Raw genomic sequence first — 17,375 nt, forward strand, 5'->3', positions numbered from 1 at the left:
CATGAAAAATTCTATGCAAGATCGCAGGAGAAGACAGCGCCTTAATTACAGGTGAAAGTATGACTACAAAAGGGTGTTTCTTTGTTTTTTGTCTTGGCCACAGATGGAATAATATCAAAATAGATCAATTCAAACTGTAGTTTGGTCCATGCTCTGTCTCATTTGTCATCAGAATTCTAGTGAGCATTAACATTAATGCATTTTCCCCCATATAAACTAAAGGAGGAGTTATCATTTGTCATTTTAGCTCAGTAATAGCCTCATCAGTGTTCTTTCCACATAATTTGGTCACCTTCAGTATATGAGCATGTGGTGGGATGCATGTGCATGAGACTCATGTTTTTTATGTGATGTGCAGGGATCCTGGTTTTCTCTGTTTTAAAAATCACATTCTCTGATTAAACCCTCACAATCTGCTTTTTTCCATGATTAAAGTTGCATATTGGATCAGCACCAGTAAAAGGAAAACTAATATGATTGGTCATTGGCGCTTTTTTGGCTGCTCTAGCCATTAATGGCACCAACAAATACTGCATGCATGCACACAGCCGCATGCATATGGCCAGGAATGCAGCCCGGCAGCTTCTTGCCCATCGCAGCTGGTAAAGCAAACTCTGGCTTGCATCAATAGATGCTTCTCAAGTAAATCTTAGGATGTCATCCTCCCACTATACTTGGCCTTGGTGAGGCTGCAGCTGGAGTACTGCATCCAATTCTGGGCTCCACAATTCAAGAAGGATGTGGAGAAGCTCAAGAGAGTCCAGAGGAGAGCCACACTCATGATCGGAGCCAGAGAATAGGCCTTATGAAGAGAGGCTGAGAGCCATGGGACTCTTGAGCCCGGAAAAGCAGAGGCTCAGGAGAGACCAGGTGGCTGCCTATAAGTGCATCAGGATCTGGAGGAATGTCTGTTCACCAGAGCACCATGAAGGATAACCAGGTCATAAACTCCAAGACTGTTTTAGGCTGGACATAAGGAAAATTTTCTTTACTGTCTAAGCCCCCAAGGCCTGAAATAGACCCCTCCAGAAGTGGTGCTGCAGGCACTTACTCTGGACCCATTTGGATACTTATCTTGCTGGGATCCTTTGATCTTGGCTGACTTCCTGCCCCTAGGGCAGGGGGCTGGACTTGATGATCTTCAAGGTCCCTTCCAGACCTAAAATTTATGAAATTCCCAGTAATCACCTCTCCAAGTGCTACTGCTGCTACACAGCTGTGGCCCAGTCCCCCTGCCAGGAAAAGGCTGGAGCAACCCCTGGCCCCAAGCCCACAGTGGGCAGATAACCCTGCACACAGATCTGGGGGCGGGGTTCATGCCTGCCATGTCTTCCCTAGGGGGTCTGTGCAGCAGCAGGGAGCCTCCCACCCTTCTGCACCCTCTGGATGAGCTGCCTGTGGCTCTGTCCCGCTCCTGGCCCTGGGATTGCATGCACAGCTAGGGCAGTGAAGCCCCTGCCCCACTCCCTCTGTCACCATGGCTTCTATCTGCTGCTCCCCATGCCCTTTTCCTCTCCCACACTCCTTCCTCCCCACAGACTTACCAGCCAGGATGCTACTCCTACTTCTCCACTATGTGAGGAAGAGCATGGGTATTGGGGAAGGCAGGGGGGGATGGGGATGGGAACAGGACATCTGCTCCCGAGACTTCTACAATTGCAGAAGTTAGCATGGAACTGCAGCAGGGCTGGACCAGCTTTGGAGGAACTTCCTCCAGCCTAACAACCAGAACCTAGCACATGAGGAAGCACCATGCTGCCATGGTAAGGTGCAGAAGCAGCTGCAGTACAGAGTTATGCCCCTCACTATTGCAGGGTGGGCAGGGGATATCTTGCCTTGGCAGTGATAGCCATGGAGGCAGCTTATGCCCAGAGCTGGTCTGGCTTAAATGAAGCCCTGCACCCTGCTGCGATGTAGGAATCTGGGGCCTATGTCCCCCTGCTACGTCACCCTTCCCCCCCACCCCCCCCAAAAAAAAACCCATGTAGCCTGTGGGGCCCCCCCATAGATTTCTTCGAGGGAGTTGCTTTCTACTGTTGCCTGGCTGCCACGTACATGTAAACAAGGAAAAATCCATTGCTTTCTCCTTTTAAAAAGAGAAAATCTGCATTTTTCTCTATTAAAAGAGGAAGTCCTCATTTTTCTACAGAAAACACAGATCCCTGATGATATGCTAGTTCTAAGTAATAACATAAACAGTTGCAAAATATTTTAGTTTGAGTAATGATAGAGCTCTTAAGTGCCACAGCCATAATAACATTTTGTCAATGGTCAGGAAATGGTGCTCTTTAGATTACGTTGAGTAACATAAAAACAAAAAGCAACAGCAGCATCAATTAAATATGCATACAAGTTAAAGTGTATTAAACCTCCACAGAGATGCTGTCATTCAAAATTAAAGCAGATGTAGTCCACTGTACCTTAAGTTCTTTAATGAATGCTCTTGGGTTAAAGCATTTTATCTTATGAACACTTTTTTTGTAATATTAACATGCACCTATATTGTGAGTGTAGGCCTCTAAAAACTGTTGAATGGTAACAGGCTTTAGCCACTTCCAATCTGTGCTGGATTCAGATAACTGCTTAGAAATAAGAAATATCTCATTTGTGTCAGACCACTGAACTTGTACTGAATTGTTTAACAAGGTATGTAGTCTTGCATCAATGCAACTTCCTTCGCAAGACTTAATATAACAGAGGGAAAAAAATGTATTTTAGATTAACATTAGATTTGCCCACATTCTCATACAATATGTATTTTTGTGTAAACCTGATCACTTGGTCTCGACGCTCTAAACTTGTCTAGACTAGCAAGAATTGGGACCGGTAATTCTTACATGGCTCATCCTCTCATCTGAACATGTCCCAACCCTGTCCATGCTGTCTCCTACCGTTTGATAATTGTTGGTCCCATTCATTTTGCCAGGATAAACAACGTAAGTCCTAAGTATATGATGTTGCATGAGGAATGACTGATCCTATATTAAGTGATATGGACAAATTAAAATGGTAAAAACAATACAATTAGTGGTCACTGAAACAAGTTGTAATAGTTAATTCATAGATTGTAAGGTCGGAAAGGACCTCAGAAGATTATTGGGTCCAGCCCCCTGCACCAAGTAGGAAAGATAACTGGGGGTTAGGTGACCCCAGCAAGGTGACTGTCTAGTCTCCTCTTGAAGATTTCCAGGGTAGCTGACTGCACCACCTCTGGAGGGAGCTTATTCCACAGTCTGGGCACTCTAACTATTAAAGAGTTTTCCTAATGTTGAGCCTGAATTGATCTTCCAGGAGTTTGTGGCCATCACTACTGATTTTTCCCCTTGGGTGCCCTTGTGAACAGTTGTTCACCGAGCCTTTGATGTACTTCTCTAATGTAGCGGTAAGCTGCTACCAAGTCACCTCTCAGCCTTCTCTTTTTCAGGCTGAAGAGCGCCAGGTCCCTCAGTCTTTCCTCATATGGCTTGCCATACAAGTCTCTGATCATGTAGGTGGCTCTTCTTTGGAGTCTCTCAAGCTTGTCCATGTCCCTGTTAAAGTGTGGTGCCCAGAACCGGATGCAGTACTCCAGCTGTAGTCTCACTAGGGCTGAGTAGAGTGGAAGAATTATCTCCTTGGCTTTGCTGGAGATGCATCAATTGATGCATGCCAGGGTATTATTTGCCCTACTGGCTACAGCTTTGTGCTGCAGGCTCATATTCATACTGTGGTCTATTATTACCCCCAGGTCCCTTTCATTCATGGTGCTAGTCAGTTTGGTGCTGCCAAGACTGTAGGTGTGTTGGGGGTTGCTCTTCCTGAGGTGGAGTACTTTACATTTCTCGACGTTGAACTTCACCAGGTTCCGATCCATCCAACTTGCTAGCCTGTCCAGGTCTGCCTGTATCTGTAGCCTATCTTCAAGTGTGACCACGCTACCCCATAACTTGGTGTCGTCTGCAAACTTGGCCAGTGAGCTCTTCATCCCCAGATCCAAATCGTTAATAAAGATGTTGAAAAGTACTGGACCAAGTGCTGCCCACTTCTCGCCAGGATGATACAGATCAGTTCACTATGACTCTCTGGGTCCTATCCTGCAGCTAGTTTCTCATCCACCTAACTGTCTCGGAGTTAAGCCCACAATCCTCCAATTTTCCAGTGAGGACATTATGGGATACCAGATAAAAGGCCTTTTGGAAGTCTAGGTATACAATGTCAGCCTGCTCTCTTGTGTCCAGGTGGCAAGTTGCCTTAACCTAATCTGCTGTGACTGGGTAAGACCTGCCCGTGATAAAAGCCATGCTGGCTGTCATTCAGAATCTTACCTGCTGCAAGCTTATTACAGATAGATTCTTTGATGAACTTTTCTAAGATTTTCCCTATGATGGAAGTTCGGCTGATTGGCCTATAGTTAGCCGGATCCTCACTCCTGCCCTTCTTGTGTATGGGCACAACGCTGGCCCTCTTCCAGTCCTCAGGGACTTCTCCAGAGTGCCATGAGTTGTGGAAGAGTTTCACCATGGGTTCCACAGTGACTTCGGCCAGTTCCTTCAGCACTCTTGAATGAAGATCATCCAGTTCTGCTGACTTTGTATATATCTGATTTTTTAAATTGGTCATGCACCAATTCTATGGCAATAGTAGGAAGGTGATTATTGCTATTGTGTTCATGTTCTACTCTGTGGTGTGATTTTTTTTTTCCCCCACCACCACCACCACCGCTTTGGTCCAGTGAAGGGCTGAGGTGAGGTAGTCATTCAGGACTTCTGGGTATCAGTAACTAGTTCTTCCAAGTTGTTGAGCGATGACCTCAGACTCCCATTTGTTTTTTTTCTCCTGTTCCTTACGTGCCTAACGAAGGACTTATTGTTGTCCTTGATTCCTGTCCATATTTAGAGCCAATATCGGCCTCCAAGCATGTATACTGCTCTTTCACACTTCCACTTTTCTTCCCCACCCGGTTGCTTCTATGCAGGGTGTAGCCCTCTATAGCTACACTCCAGTCATGTTAGGAGTCCCGCCAAGTCTCCGTAATCCCTACTACATCATAACCCTCCTACTCTCCAGTAGGCATTATCTCAGCCTGCTTGTTCCCTATGTTCCTGGCATTAGTACATAGGCACCTGAGTCATCCTACTGAGGGCCCGTCTTCCTGCCCCACTGATGGGAAAACTATTCCCTCGGCTCCCACAAAAGTGGCTCTCCCAGTGTCCCTAGCTACAGGGCTTATTTGTATGTTGGTTCCTGGACACGTTTGAATTTGTGTATCCCTGTCCCCCAGGAATTTTGGTTTAAAGCTCTGTCCAGAAGATCAGCCATCCTGGCCATGAACAGGGACTACTTACTTGCCTTTCCTTGTGAGGTGGATGCCATTCCTTCCTAGGAGTCTCCTCTCCCTGAATTAGAGCATCGTTTTTGTTTGAGTAGTCAGAGGGGCTGTGTTAACTGCAGAATTATTTCAAATTATAATTTGAGTACTAGTCTGTATTGTACTCCCTATATACATACAAACTTTCAACTTGAAGAGGTCTGTCTGAGGCACAATATTTGGCTTGAGAGAACTGGCATTTGAATCACTGCCTGTAAGATGCCTGGATGCAGCAGGACAAAGATGACAAAACTTTGCATAATGCGTTATGCTATACAGTCTTGAAACTGGAGGCCTTTTAAAAATGATATTGAGAATATAGATGTAGATCTATATCTATCTGTAGATAGATATATCCAGTGCTATATGCTGTTAGAACTGAAACACAAATTTGGAAGGCATTTTCTGGAGCTTGTTATTAACCGAACTTAGTAGTTCCTGTGTAATACTTGGGACACCTTGCCCTATTCTGTAAGCAATAAAAGAAATTGACCATTAAATATAAATTGGCTGAGAATATTTGCCAAACTGTCATGGTATGTGTTGGTGTAAAAGACCTACAAACATCAAATTTGTGTTGAAATCCCATGTAATCAATTCCTGGGAAACTGAAGGGCGGTTGAGATCTAGCATAGTGAATTTTGGTAGTGAAAAATAAATTATTACTTGTTAGTGTTTCAAAAATTTATGTTCAACTGGTGCAGAAGCAGAAATTATTCAGTAATACTAAACTGCACTGCTGGATGAGTTGTCCTTTTGGCAAGAAATATAAAATGATTATTCTTAATGTACCTAAAACAGTGGTGGGCAAAATGTGGACCAGAGGCTGGATGCAGCCTGCCAGGCCATTCTATCCGGCCCGCGGGGCCCCTAAAAAGTTAGAAAATTTAATATTTATCTGCCCCTGGCTGCCTGTCATGTGGCCCTTGATGGCTTGCCAAAACTCAGTAAGTGGCCCTCCACTGAAAATAATTGCCCACCCTGACCTAAAACCTCTCTTAAAAATCACAAAATGTCTAAATAAAACCTGAAAGAAAATAGTAAGATCAGTCACGCTCCACTGGTCACTTGATATATACCAATTTCAAATGTCTTCAGAGCATGCACTTTCCTTGGGGAGCAGCAGTTACTGATCGTTTTTCATCTGACTAATAAAGATTAATGTTATCTTCACTGAAGTCTGGTACTTGATGTAACATAAGGAGAATCAACAAGAACATCTGTATTTGCTAATATATTATGAGTATTAAAGTGCAGTGGAGGAGCTGAGAAAAGCAGCTGCTGATTTACATCTTGTGGATACAGTAAACAATGTAAATTAAGAGCTATGGGACTTAAGTATGTATTCTGTAAAAATAAATAAATAGTCACATGCTGGCCAATTAGTGATTTTTAAGTCTCATGATGTTGAAGGTGATCTGCAACATAGGTTTATGTACTCTTTACATATGGGTTATGGACATGGGTTTATGTACTCTTGTTCTTAAGAAATATCTATTCTCTCACCAGCTAGGTACAGACTATAAAAAAGCCTGAGGCTTGATTCAGTCTCTGCAAGTTGGTCTAAGCTGCACGAAGTAAATTGAAACATTAGTAAACAGACATTTATCTTTGAGTCGGGCAACGCAGCCACATGCATGCAGTGGCTGAGGTCAGAAGCTGGGGGGAGCGGGCACTAGAGCACACCTTTTGGCTGTGTGTTCACTTCCTCTTCTGCCCCTGAAGTCTCTGGGATTTGGAGTCCAAAATTACAACAGCAGGAATCTGCAGGGTTGCTTATCACTATTTCTTCCTGCTTCCAGGTGCCTCCTAGGATTTGTAGTCCACATTTGCTGCCAGCAGTAAATTTGAGCTGGGGAAGGGGTGTTCAGGCTCCCACCTCCTTCCCCTTTGTCAGCCAGCCTTCACTGCTCCAGCTAGGGAGCAGAGTGGTGGAACCAGCCCTGTTCTCTGGAGCAGACAGGGCTGGAAAGCAGCCTGGGATGCTGGGGGACTGTGATTTAACTTGAACCAGGAAGGGGTCTAGGACAGAAGTTTCATAAACTGGTTTGAGCTCAATAAGTTAAGTCTGATGCTGCATGCAGCCAGGTTTTATCTTAAACCAGTTCCAGCCATTTTGGAACTGGTTTATGTGCACTGAACTTCTGTTGTGTTACAGGTTTAAACCAGTTTCTGATCACTTAAACTGGTTTATGTGTAATGTCTGTCCCTAGCCACCTTGTCTTAGGTATACTTCTGTTTTTGACGGTTTCCTTTTTCAGTCCTAGATATAGTAATACCAAAAGTTGGAAATAGTTGCTGGGTTTTTTTTCTCATTTGAAATTTTGAGGAAAAGATATATTTTCTTACCATGTTATTGTCTTAATGTAGGTATCTAAGAGATTATGGCTTCTGAAGCCCACAATGATAGAAAACGAAACCTGTTGCATATTGAAGGTTGTCCCATTGATCTCCCCAGAAAAAGGATCTCTTATTCCCCTAATAAGAACATGAAGAAGGTAAGTGCTATCTTTATTAATTTCCTCACACAAATTAACTATTTATAAAAGTAAGGGATTAACCTGTTTATCTCAAAATGCACTGTAAATCTTGTTCTTGATACAAAAGCATGTTTGTCCCCAAGTATTTTTTTCTATTTTAACATCAAGAGAAATCTCAGCTCTGTGCACCTTGACATCAGTGAAATGTATATCCTGATTTTTTACATTTGCTAAATGGCCACAGCTCTTATTACAATCAATGAGTGCTACAGTAAATCCCAAGCCAAACATAGTGGCCAACAAGCAAGAAATTGCTACAAAATTTACATCTTCCATTCTCAGAAACTTTAAGCTCCCAACTCACCTCTGTCTCCCCAGATGCCTGTGAACATAACTGCCATAGCCAGTGAACAGGCTGGTGTGTTCAATGTCTTAGACATCAGTAGGTTGCGTGTGTAAATAACAGACTGCTATTGGGCTAAAGAATTGCTACCATCTCTCTCTCTTTTTTTTTTTTTTTTTCCTCCCTGCAAACCCTTCCTCCCTGGGGGAGAGCTGAGGCTCATCTTGACCACCCAAAAGGACCTCTGTAGCAATAACCAGGGATATCCAGGAACGACCAATCTGAAAGCATCTGAGACTTTTAAATGGCCCCCCAATCACCAACTTTGGTTGCAGATCATGTACAGGCATACCTTGGAGATATTGCGGGTTTGGTTCCAGACCACCGCAATAAAGCGAGTCACACATTTTTTGGTTTCCCACTGCATATAAAAGTTATGTTTACACTATACTGTAGTCTATTAAATGTGCAATAGCATTATGTTTAAAAAACAATGTACATACCTTAATTAAAAAATACTTTATTGCTAAAAAACGCTAACCATCATCTGAGCCGAATGGTGCCGATAGACTTGCTCGACACAGGGTTGCCACAAACCTTCAATTTGTAAAAGCGCAATGTCTGCGAAGCGCAATAAAATGAGGTATGCCTGTATGTGCACTCTTAACTGAGATGAGCGGCTAGAAGATATAGCTGAAATTCTCCCAACTCACCACAGTACATTTTAGTTTGGAACAGTTTGTTTTTATTCCTGTTTATTGCTTCACTCAGAGATGAGAAATTCTTTATGCTCAGCTGTAGGGAGATGTAGAGTATGCTGATATTTATTTACCCTGGAGCTCCTCACTAGTTCACTAAATATCTTTCACATCAAATAAAGTAATGATATCTCTAGTACCCCTCTAGAATCGTTGGCAGTGTGGTTACTAATACTTCATGCACAGTTACCAGCATTTCCATTGTCAGTTTGAAAGCGAGGAACGAATCCAGTTGAGGACAATGCTTATTCAGAATCTCAAGGGATTGTAAATGATCCACAATTTTCTAAGCAGCTACTAAGTCTTAAAAACAAGATCTAATATCAGCATGGATGCTAGGTCTTTAATAGGCTTCCAAGGCCGCGTCCAATTTAGTGCAACTGTGCAGCATATGGTGCTGCAGATGTGTCTGTGGCACCACATACTGTACAGTCAGTTGGTAGGAGCAGTCAAGGGAGCAGCATGAAGGGCTTTTTGATCTCTGGATATCCAGGGGTCAAAAAAACCTGCAGAAAAAAAGCGGAGTGGTGTACATGTCAGCAGCATGCAGCACCCAAAGCCAGAGCATGGTTGGCCAGAGCCACACTCTGCTACCAGCCAGGTTCCGTGTGGCAGGATTATCACCGCTGTTGCAGCCCCGGGATGCCCCCAGAATCCCAGGTAAGGCTGCTGGGGCCAGCCCAGTGCTGGCCCCAACCTCTCCTACCCCACCTGGGTAGCTTGTTGCACACCAGAGCACACATGGCACAGGCATTCACTAGTGGCACAAGGTGCATTGATGCTAGCTGTCCCTGAGGAACCAAGTATGCACAGACGTCTAAATACAGCTCAAAAGGCTATTGACAAATGCTACCATATATAATTCCTGGATTAATACAGCAAAGTGATTTCCATCATAAAAAGATTAGACAGCCTCATGGTCATACAGTCTGGATGTTTATTGCATTTACAGGTGCAGATGGGTTTGTCACTATGTTTTCACTATGTTCTTTTCTTTAATCTGTCAAGCAACCTGCAGTACATCTCCATCTGAAGGGAGACTAAATTAACCAGTTAATTACTATTTTTGACAGTGGATTATGTCAACCTCTTACTGTACCATAGTAGATGTAAACTTTTCTGTTTAGCACATAATAGTAACACTTTAGTTGAATTCTCACACTGACAAGTGGTTTAAGTGCTTCCAGTTTCTCTTGCTTCACCTATCACACATCTCTAAATTATGAGCCGTATCAAGATGAAGCCAGAGAAAAAAATCAGTAAAGGACTGCTTTTTAAATGACTGGGGATAAATATTATTTGGTGTTAAATTAAATTATTGATTGACTATAGATAATCCAGCATTTTCTTGGCATTGGGGGATTTTTGGATTTCAGAAACATTTAGTTCCAGATGAGCAGAATGGATCTCTCTGCCTGACTACAAATGCAGCAGGCAGTGATCAGTCCATGACATAAATACAACAACTAAGCTGGATAGATTCAGTGTGGCCATGTGAGTTGAGCCTGTGGCCACTTGATATAAGCTTTTATGGTGGCTGTGGTAGCCAGAAAATTCTGAGCTGAACATAAGGAATCCTTTTTTCATGGTGACTTGAAGTTTCTGTGCACTGCTTGTCTTGATGAAATACTACCAATCCATCAGCTGATTTTGGGATTCTGCAATTTGTCTGCAAAAGCCGTATGTTGGCACTAGTCTTTATCCCATGGCTAGTGTACTATATCTTCTATAAAATACTGTAAAACTTTTGGAGCAGAGGATCCTGCTTTATATTGGATTTAAACAATACAACGCAATTGTCTTTCTAGTCTTTTCATTAATTCATGTTCTGATGAAGTTCACTCTCATCATAATCAGTCTTGCAGTGTCATCCAGCACAGGCAAAGGAGGACCTCAGTCCTTATCCAAACCAATTTTCACACTTTTCTCTCTCTGTCCCAGTGTTGCCAGTCAAAAAAGGCAGTACTGTGTTCCCTTTTTACTGTTGTTAGTGAAATTTAAAGATCATAGCCAACTGAAGCCTGTGAGCGTGTCTTACCGAGATAATGTAGGAGCAATAAAGGCTTAAAGAGAAATGCCTCACTAAGAGCATTTTGCTGAAAGCAAAGTAAAATTGTGGAGAGGTGATGCCAGAAAGATGGTAATTCACAGTTTCACCCACTAAGAACACAGATCTCTCCATTTCATTTCTGTGCGGTGGGATTTCTGCTAAGTTTCATGGAGCAGAGCTGGAGATGAAGCTGAAGTCAGGCTCCTTCTGTGGTCTGCTTCTTCCTCCAGAAATCAGCACAATAGTTACTGCTGCTCTAAAGAGTGCCCAATGCAGTTACAAGCATGTGGCCAGATGCAAGGTGGAGGGTACTGATTTGGGTCCCTACCTGGGAGAACTGTGGGTACCTATGCATATACTGGACACCTGCCCTGACACGTGCTAACTGAGTATATGTCAGACCAGACTCAGTTGAGTGCTGGAGTGTGCTAATTGGCATGGTCCAGCCGTGTCCTCATTGGGTGTATTCAGCAACCCTGCACTTCAGAATGGCAGTGGGGGTGCTTTAACTAAAGCTCATCAAATGAGTTTTAGTTAAAGGGCCCCACCTCTGTTTTGAAGTGTGGGATGATGAGTGCACATGACACTGCAGGCACTTTTAATTAAAAGTGCCACCCCCTCTAGCCCAGAGCATGTGTAAAAATGCCCTATAAGTTTGGGGAGCAGAATTCTTGGTAGATTTTCTCCATGACCTTCTACTAAAGTTTTCTGTAAAGCTCAAAAAAGACCCTATTGAAGCAGTAGTTATTGTAAGATTCAGCAGGAGAGGCTTCTGATTGCATGTGGCTGACTTGGACAATTTTGACATTAAATGGATGTTTGTGTAAATTTATGTTTAAATGGAATTAGACTAGATTCTGTACACATGAAAAAGCTCTTGTGCCTTTAGCAGTTTAATACTTTTAATAAATTTGTTGGTTTTGAAATTCCAGATATTAAATGCATATTTTAATGAAGTGGCAGGTTTCTAGGTCTAATTTTAAAGGAGATTATTGGCAAAGAAATGCAACTAGTAAGCTTTTTAATAATGACGAAACATGTATGCTGCTTAACTTTTTTTTTTTTTTTTAAACTTTAATCTGTACAGCACAATCTTGGCAGTAGTGACAGAAATTTCCCTTGATTATCCATATGTTTGCAGTGTAATTGATGTTGGGGAATTAATTCAGATAAGTGAAACTGAAGCAATCAAGGTTGGATTGTAGATACCAGCTATGCTAGTTACATTTGGTCACTCTACTGCCTCCTTACCCAATATTTACAGCTAATATATTCAGAAGACTTAACCTCATAGCAGTGATTTTCCTCAGTTGCAGTTCCTTCATCAAATTCAGAAGATTTATGTTAGACAATGTAGTTATGGTGTGCTGTTTACATACAAGATAAAGCAAAATCTACTATACCTACTATATTGGTAAAGGGAGAGATGATGTTTGATGTCACAATACCAGCACTTACCAAAGACATCACAATCTAATTACTGAACAGGATGCCCATAGAACAATATGGAGGAAAAGCTACATCTCCATAAAACTGTAGCTCTTTTACAGGTACAAACCAAGGAAGAAAGTAAGCAAAAACTATTTCCATGTTTTGGTTGTATGCGAATAGGGAAGGACCCTAGTCAAGTGGCTTCCTTTTTTTTTTTCTGTGTAAATTGGACTTGTGTGTCTACCTTTATTGTAATTGTGTGGCTCTTTCTTTCCTTCCGTAGAGTAAGAAATCTTCAAAACAGTTGGCTTCATACACAAACAGGTAGGAAATCTGCAATTTAGAATCTACAGAAAGGAATAAACTATTCAAATTGCCTGAATTTGAACTATTGGTTGAATCTGCATGGATTAATATTAATTTCAGAGCACTTTTGTTTTCTAATTTCTTTCCTGGATACTGTCATGAGTTTTTCCAGAGGAAAGTAAGAAGGAATAATACTAGACAGTTGCTATTCTAATTTTTATTTAATTACAGTTCTTAAAATATAGGAAAGATCATTTTCTATTTTAGAAAAGAAAATATTGATTAAAAATTACCATTGCTATATTTGTTAATGTTTTAATGAGTTTGACATTATATACAATGTAAAAATGAAGCAAGACTGATTTAATATATCGTATTGTTATTGCAGAACGACAGTTGGACAAACTTTGACCAGCCCGTGCTCTCTGTTCAAAGTAGTGTATTGTAAAAGAAAAGTTCAACATCACAGCCCAAAGCCTTGTTATAGAAAAAATCAGTTCCCTAAAGTCAGGAATTGTGAAATGGCAAATAAGGAAAATGAACTTGCTTGTGCAGGTAATCTGCCAGCAAAACTACACAATGACAGTCGCACATTGCTATTAAATCCCAGTGATTCTGGTACCTCTCAAACAGAAGGTCCGTCATCAAAATACAGTGGATTTTTTTCAGAGGCAAGTAAACTTTTAGAAATATTTCTTAATGTAACAGATCTATATTATCTGTAATCCATTGATTTCATTTGGGGTTTTATTTAGTTGGCTCTGGAAACTTTTCATAGCGTGGTATCTTTCATTAGAGTATTTGGTTACCCCCAGCATCTTCTGTACCAGGCCTTTTAAATAAGTAAAGTAAATCAAAGTTAGTCTTTTTCTTGAGTGAATTGAAATTGAAAATTACTGCTGAATGCTGCATTTTCATATTGGTATAGATCATTCATTGTGATATTTTGTAATTGACCAGATATTGAGGCATGTGAGTTATTTTCTGGAGTGGTCACTCTAATTCAAGGTGGGGGGGGGAGGGGGGTGCGTATTAAAAATACAATTCAGTAGTAGAATTTTCAGAAATTTTGCCTAAATTTTAAATTCCTAACTCCTTGTTTAGAAACCAAAACAAATATGTGAATGTTTCAAAATTATTGAATAGCCAGGAGTTCCTGTTGAAATTGGTGACAAGTGCAGGCTGTTTGACATCTGTGAGTTGTTGTAAATTGCTTTATGTAGATATCTAAGTGTAGGCATCTATTTTTATATGTTTGTAATAGCACTGTTAGGCTTCTGTTGTTGCTGTTTGTTCGAGAGGGGAGGGTTCCTTAACAGAGAATCTTCAAACAGGTAATGGTAAACAATGATCTTTCTGCATCTGAAGATTTCTGAGTCTGTGTCTATATAAAGTTGAAATTCCTCTTACCCATAAAAGCATGTTACATTTGAGATAGAAATCAAAGTTTTCTGTGCCGTTTTTTTTTCTTACAGCAATGTGTTGTGCAATAACTGATTTAAAAATCTTTTTGTATTTTCTAAAAACATTGTTTAGGTTTCTCAGGACCATGAAACTATGGCACAAGTTCTCTTCAGTAGAAATTTGAGGCTGAATGTAGCTTTAACTTTCTGGAGAAGGAGAAGTATAAGTGAACTGGTAGCCTACTTACTGAGGTAAAACCAAGTTGGTTTTCTTTAAAACCTTTTTTTTTAATTCCTTTCCAAAGGTAATAGCAATCCAAACCCTGCCACAGAACTGTAGCCTGTCCTTTGATTTTTTTGACCATAATTTCTGAGTGTTTTTAATTTTAAAGTAATTCTACTGGATTTAAGTGGTATAACATATGATCAAATAATATCCTATTCTCCCTAATATCTCTAGGATACAGGATCTTGGAGTAATAGTAGATTGCCTTCCTGTGCTTACCAGCAGGTAAGAAGAAATGTTTAGGATGGAGGGAGTTTGAGTGCAATTCAGAATTAATACGTTTAAAAGTTCATGTAATTTGACGTATTCATTTTCTAGTTTACAGGAAGAAAAGCCATATATATCAGTTGGTTGCTGCGTAGATCTATTGACTTTAGTAAAATTGCTGCTTAAAAGCAAATATGAAGAGTAAGTATCAAAATGAGTGGTCGTATTAAAAAAAAAAAAAAAATATGGAGGGTAGAAGTAAATTAATTCCAAAGACTTCCCTAACACCATTCATGCCATGAAGTGCCACTGCACTATATCCACTGTGCACACGCCCAGTGCACCCCTTCCACCCCAGCACAAAAGTCTACATTTGTAGCAGGTGTTAGCTTTCTGCATGGAAACAGTAGGGAAACCTAACATGCAAGACCACTTTCTGCAAAAGAGCTTCATGTACGAATCCCTGCCCTGATTCCCAACCCTGTCTGCTCCATTCCTTCCCACCCTCACCATTTGTGCAAAAGCCACATTGTTTCTTCTGCCAAGGGCTCCTCTGCAGTCATGGAGGAAGGAGCTGGCTTTGTCCTTGTACCAAGACTCATTTGCAGTCGGCATTAAAATTGTGAGGACCACCACTACCATCATGAGTCCAGGTTATGAAACTTAAGGAAAGTAATTCTCTAATGCAAAATCTCTTAAGGAATTATTTGTTATATGAGCTCTAATGTATGGCTTTAAAGTGGAAAATAGCAATTTGAGGGTGTAAAGTCATTCTTCATGGATTTCCTGTTTATCTTTTTTTTTTTTTATCTGAGCATTTACCTACATAGAAGAATCTTTTTATCTTTGCATTGAGCTATAGTGTTGGTGGATACTGTATCAAACTATCAAAATGAGAGATTATTCATATCTAAATATGTTGTTACAGATATGTGCTAGTTGGTTTAAATTGGCTTCTAGCTGTCATTAAAAGATGGTGGTCAGAACTATCTGCACACACGGGGAAGGTAGAGGATGGGTGAGTATAATAGTGTGAATACTGTAACTCATTTCTGTGGCTGTGTAGCCAATTTACCTAGGCTACTTTCTAGCCCTTCTAATGAGACGGATTTAAAAAAAACCTCAGAAACACAGTAACTTGAAATGCACACCACCAAAAAGTGTTACGTCTGTTTTAGTGTTTTATGTATTAACTACTTTCAAACCTTCTTTTAAAAATTGCTCCATTTTTAAGGAACAAATGGTATTCTTTCAAAGAGAATTCTGTTTTAAAAGCTTTCTCAATTTAGCATTGCTTTATTAAAATTTCAAAAGTCATGCAGTCATAATGAATACTGCAAAAACTGCTGAATTTATTTGAATGGGAAGTTAATAACGGAGCCCCGCACTCTATTTGAAATTGCAATCCTTCAAAAGCCATACCGACCGTTAAACTGTTTTTTAAGATTGCTATGTACTTATCTGGATGCCATACTTGTTTCTGAAGTTATAATTGTATGCATTTTATTCCAGAAATATTCAGATTTTAAAAGAGCAATTATGTGGACTATGGAAACAAGAGAATCATCTTACCCTGGTTCCAGGATATACTGGTAGTATAGCTAAGGTAAACTGTATGCATTGGTTATAGATGATCATTGAAAGCCTTGATATCAATTACAAGAATATTTATTACACACATTTTGGAGGATGTGGGATTTTCAGTTCTGGAAATATTTTTAATGGTCAAGTAAATTGGAAGATCTGGTGATCTGAAACATCTAAGCTGTCCACCTTTTTAATATGTAATTTGTTAGCTGCCCTGTGGCATTCATGGTTTGTTTTGTTTTTCCTTTCCCCTTTTTCCTTTTGTAATGTATTAAACTTCAGCAGAATAAGAATGTACTTTTCTAGTAATGGTATAGTTCTTGGATACTGTGTGGCTGGTATAAAAAGATCAATGGATAGGTAGAGAGAATGCAAGAGGACAAAGATTCTTTAAAAACTGACATGCAAAATAACTGGTGTATGCCTGTAATCATAGCTCAACATGGAATTCATGTATCATAGAATTTCATTCCAAGATGTCAGGTTTCATTAAAAAAATAAAACAAACTGGTTCTTCTTGCCAAGATAATGCGGGTGGAACATAAATCAGCATAAAGTCTTAGTCTACGTATAGCATAAAGAAAATGGCTCTGGAGTGTTGCCTAATTCACTTTATCTCAGTTGCAGCCTTGTGAAGCCTCACAATTCCATGGCTGTGAGATTTGCTGTTTTGCTGCATCCAAACACCTGAATCTTGTTGCGTTTCGCTGTCCTACTGGGACCTGTTTGCTTGCAGCTGTTTTCTGAACGCTGGCTTTCCCCGCAAGGAGATGTACAGTGTTCCATCCGGATAGCAGGGGATCAAGGAATCGGAACCAAAGTCTAGCTTATAACCATAGAGTAACTTGGGCCAGAAATTTTAGACTGCTGCACTGGACTACCTGAAGAGCCGTGCAACAGCTAAAGCCTAGGGAAATGAGCTGTTGAAACTGGCTACAAATCTCCCTTGTGCATCTGGAGAAATAGAGGCCATATGGACAACAGTGTGGAGCAGCAGGCATGAGGGATCTATGTCTGTAGATCATAGCAGGAGGAGGAAGCCTTATCTGCAAACAAGACTAATTTTGAAAATAACTGAGCAATTTTTACATCTTGGGTACTTTTCAACTGTGTGCTACAAAGAAATGTAGGGAGGGAGGTTGTTTTTTCTACTTCTCTTCCCTTCCCCTCCCCTCCC

The 17,375-nt window shown here is 40.8% G+C and overlaps 1 protein-coding gene across 3 annotated transcripts in view; it reads left to right on the forward strand.

Moving 5' to 3' along the window:
• Positions 1-17,375, forward strand: part of KATNBL1 (katanin regulatory subunit B1 like 1) — a 30,426-nt gene that overhangs the window by 10,405 nt on the left and 2,646 nt on the right. The window contains exons 2-11 of one of the 3 annotated variants that reach the window (XM_019551913.1): positions 104-179; positions 7,718-7,845; positions 8,170-8,241; positions 12,693-12,733; positions 13,104-13,386; positions 14,252-14,370; positions 14,579-14,629; positions 14,723-14,812; positions 15,540-15,629; positions 16,124-16,217. In XM_019551913.1, coding sequence (XP_019407458.1) covers positions 8,206-8,241; positions 12,693-12,733; positions 13,104-13,386; positions 14,252-14,370; positions 14,579-14,629; positions 14,723-14,812; positions 15,540-15,629; positions 16,124-16,217 — 804 coding nt within the window. In that variant the 5' untranslated portion in view covers positions 104-179; positions 7,718-7,845; positions 8,170-8,205. The remainder of the gene's footprint in view (positions 1-103; positions 180-7,717; positions 7,846-8,169; positions 8,242-12,692; positions 12,734-13,103; positions 13,387-14,251; positions 14,371-14,578; positions 14,630-14,722; positions 14,813-15,539; positions 15,630-16,123; positions 16,218-17,375) is intronic. The other 2 variants (XM_019551911.1, XM_019551912.1) reach the window with 2 other exon arrangements.

This window comes from Crocodylus porosus, unplaced genomic scaffold (assembly GCF_001723895.1).
Source record: "Crocodylus porosus isolate Cpor-Errol unplaced genomic scaffold, CroPor_comp1, whole genome shotgun sequence".
NCBI lineage: Eukaryota > Metazoa > Chordata > Crocodylia > Crocodylidae > Crocodylus > Crocodylus porosus.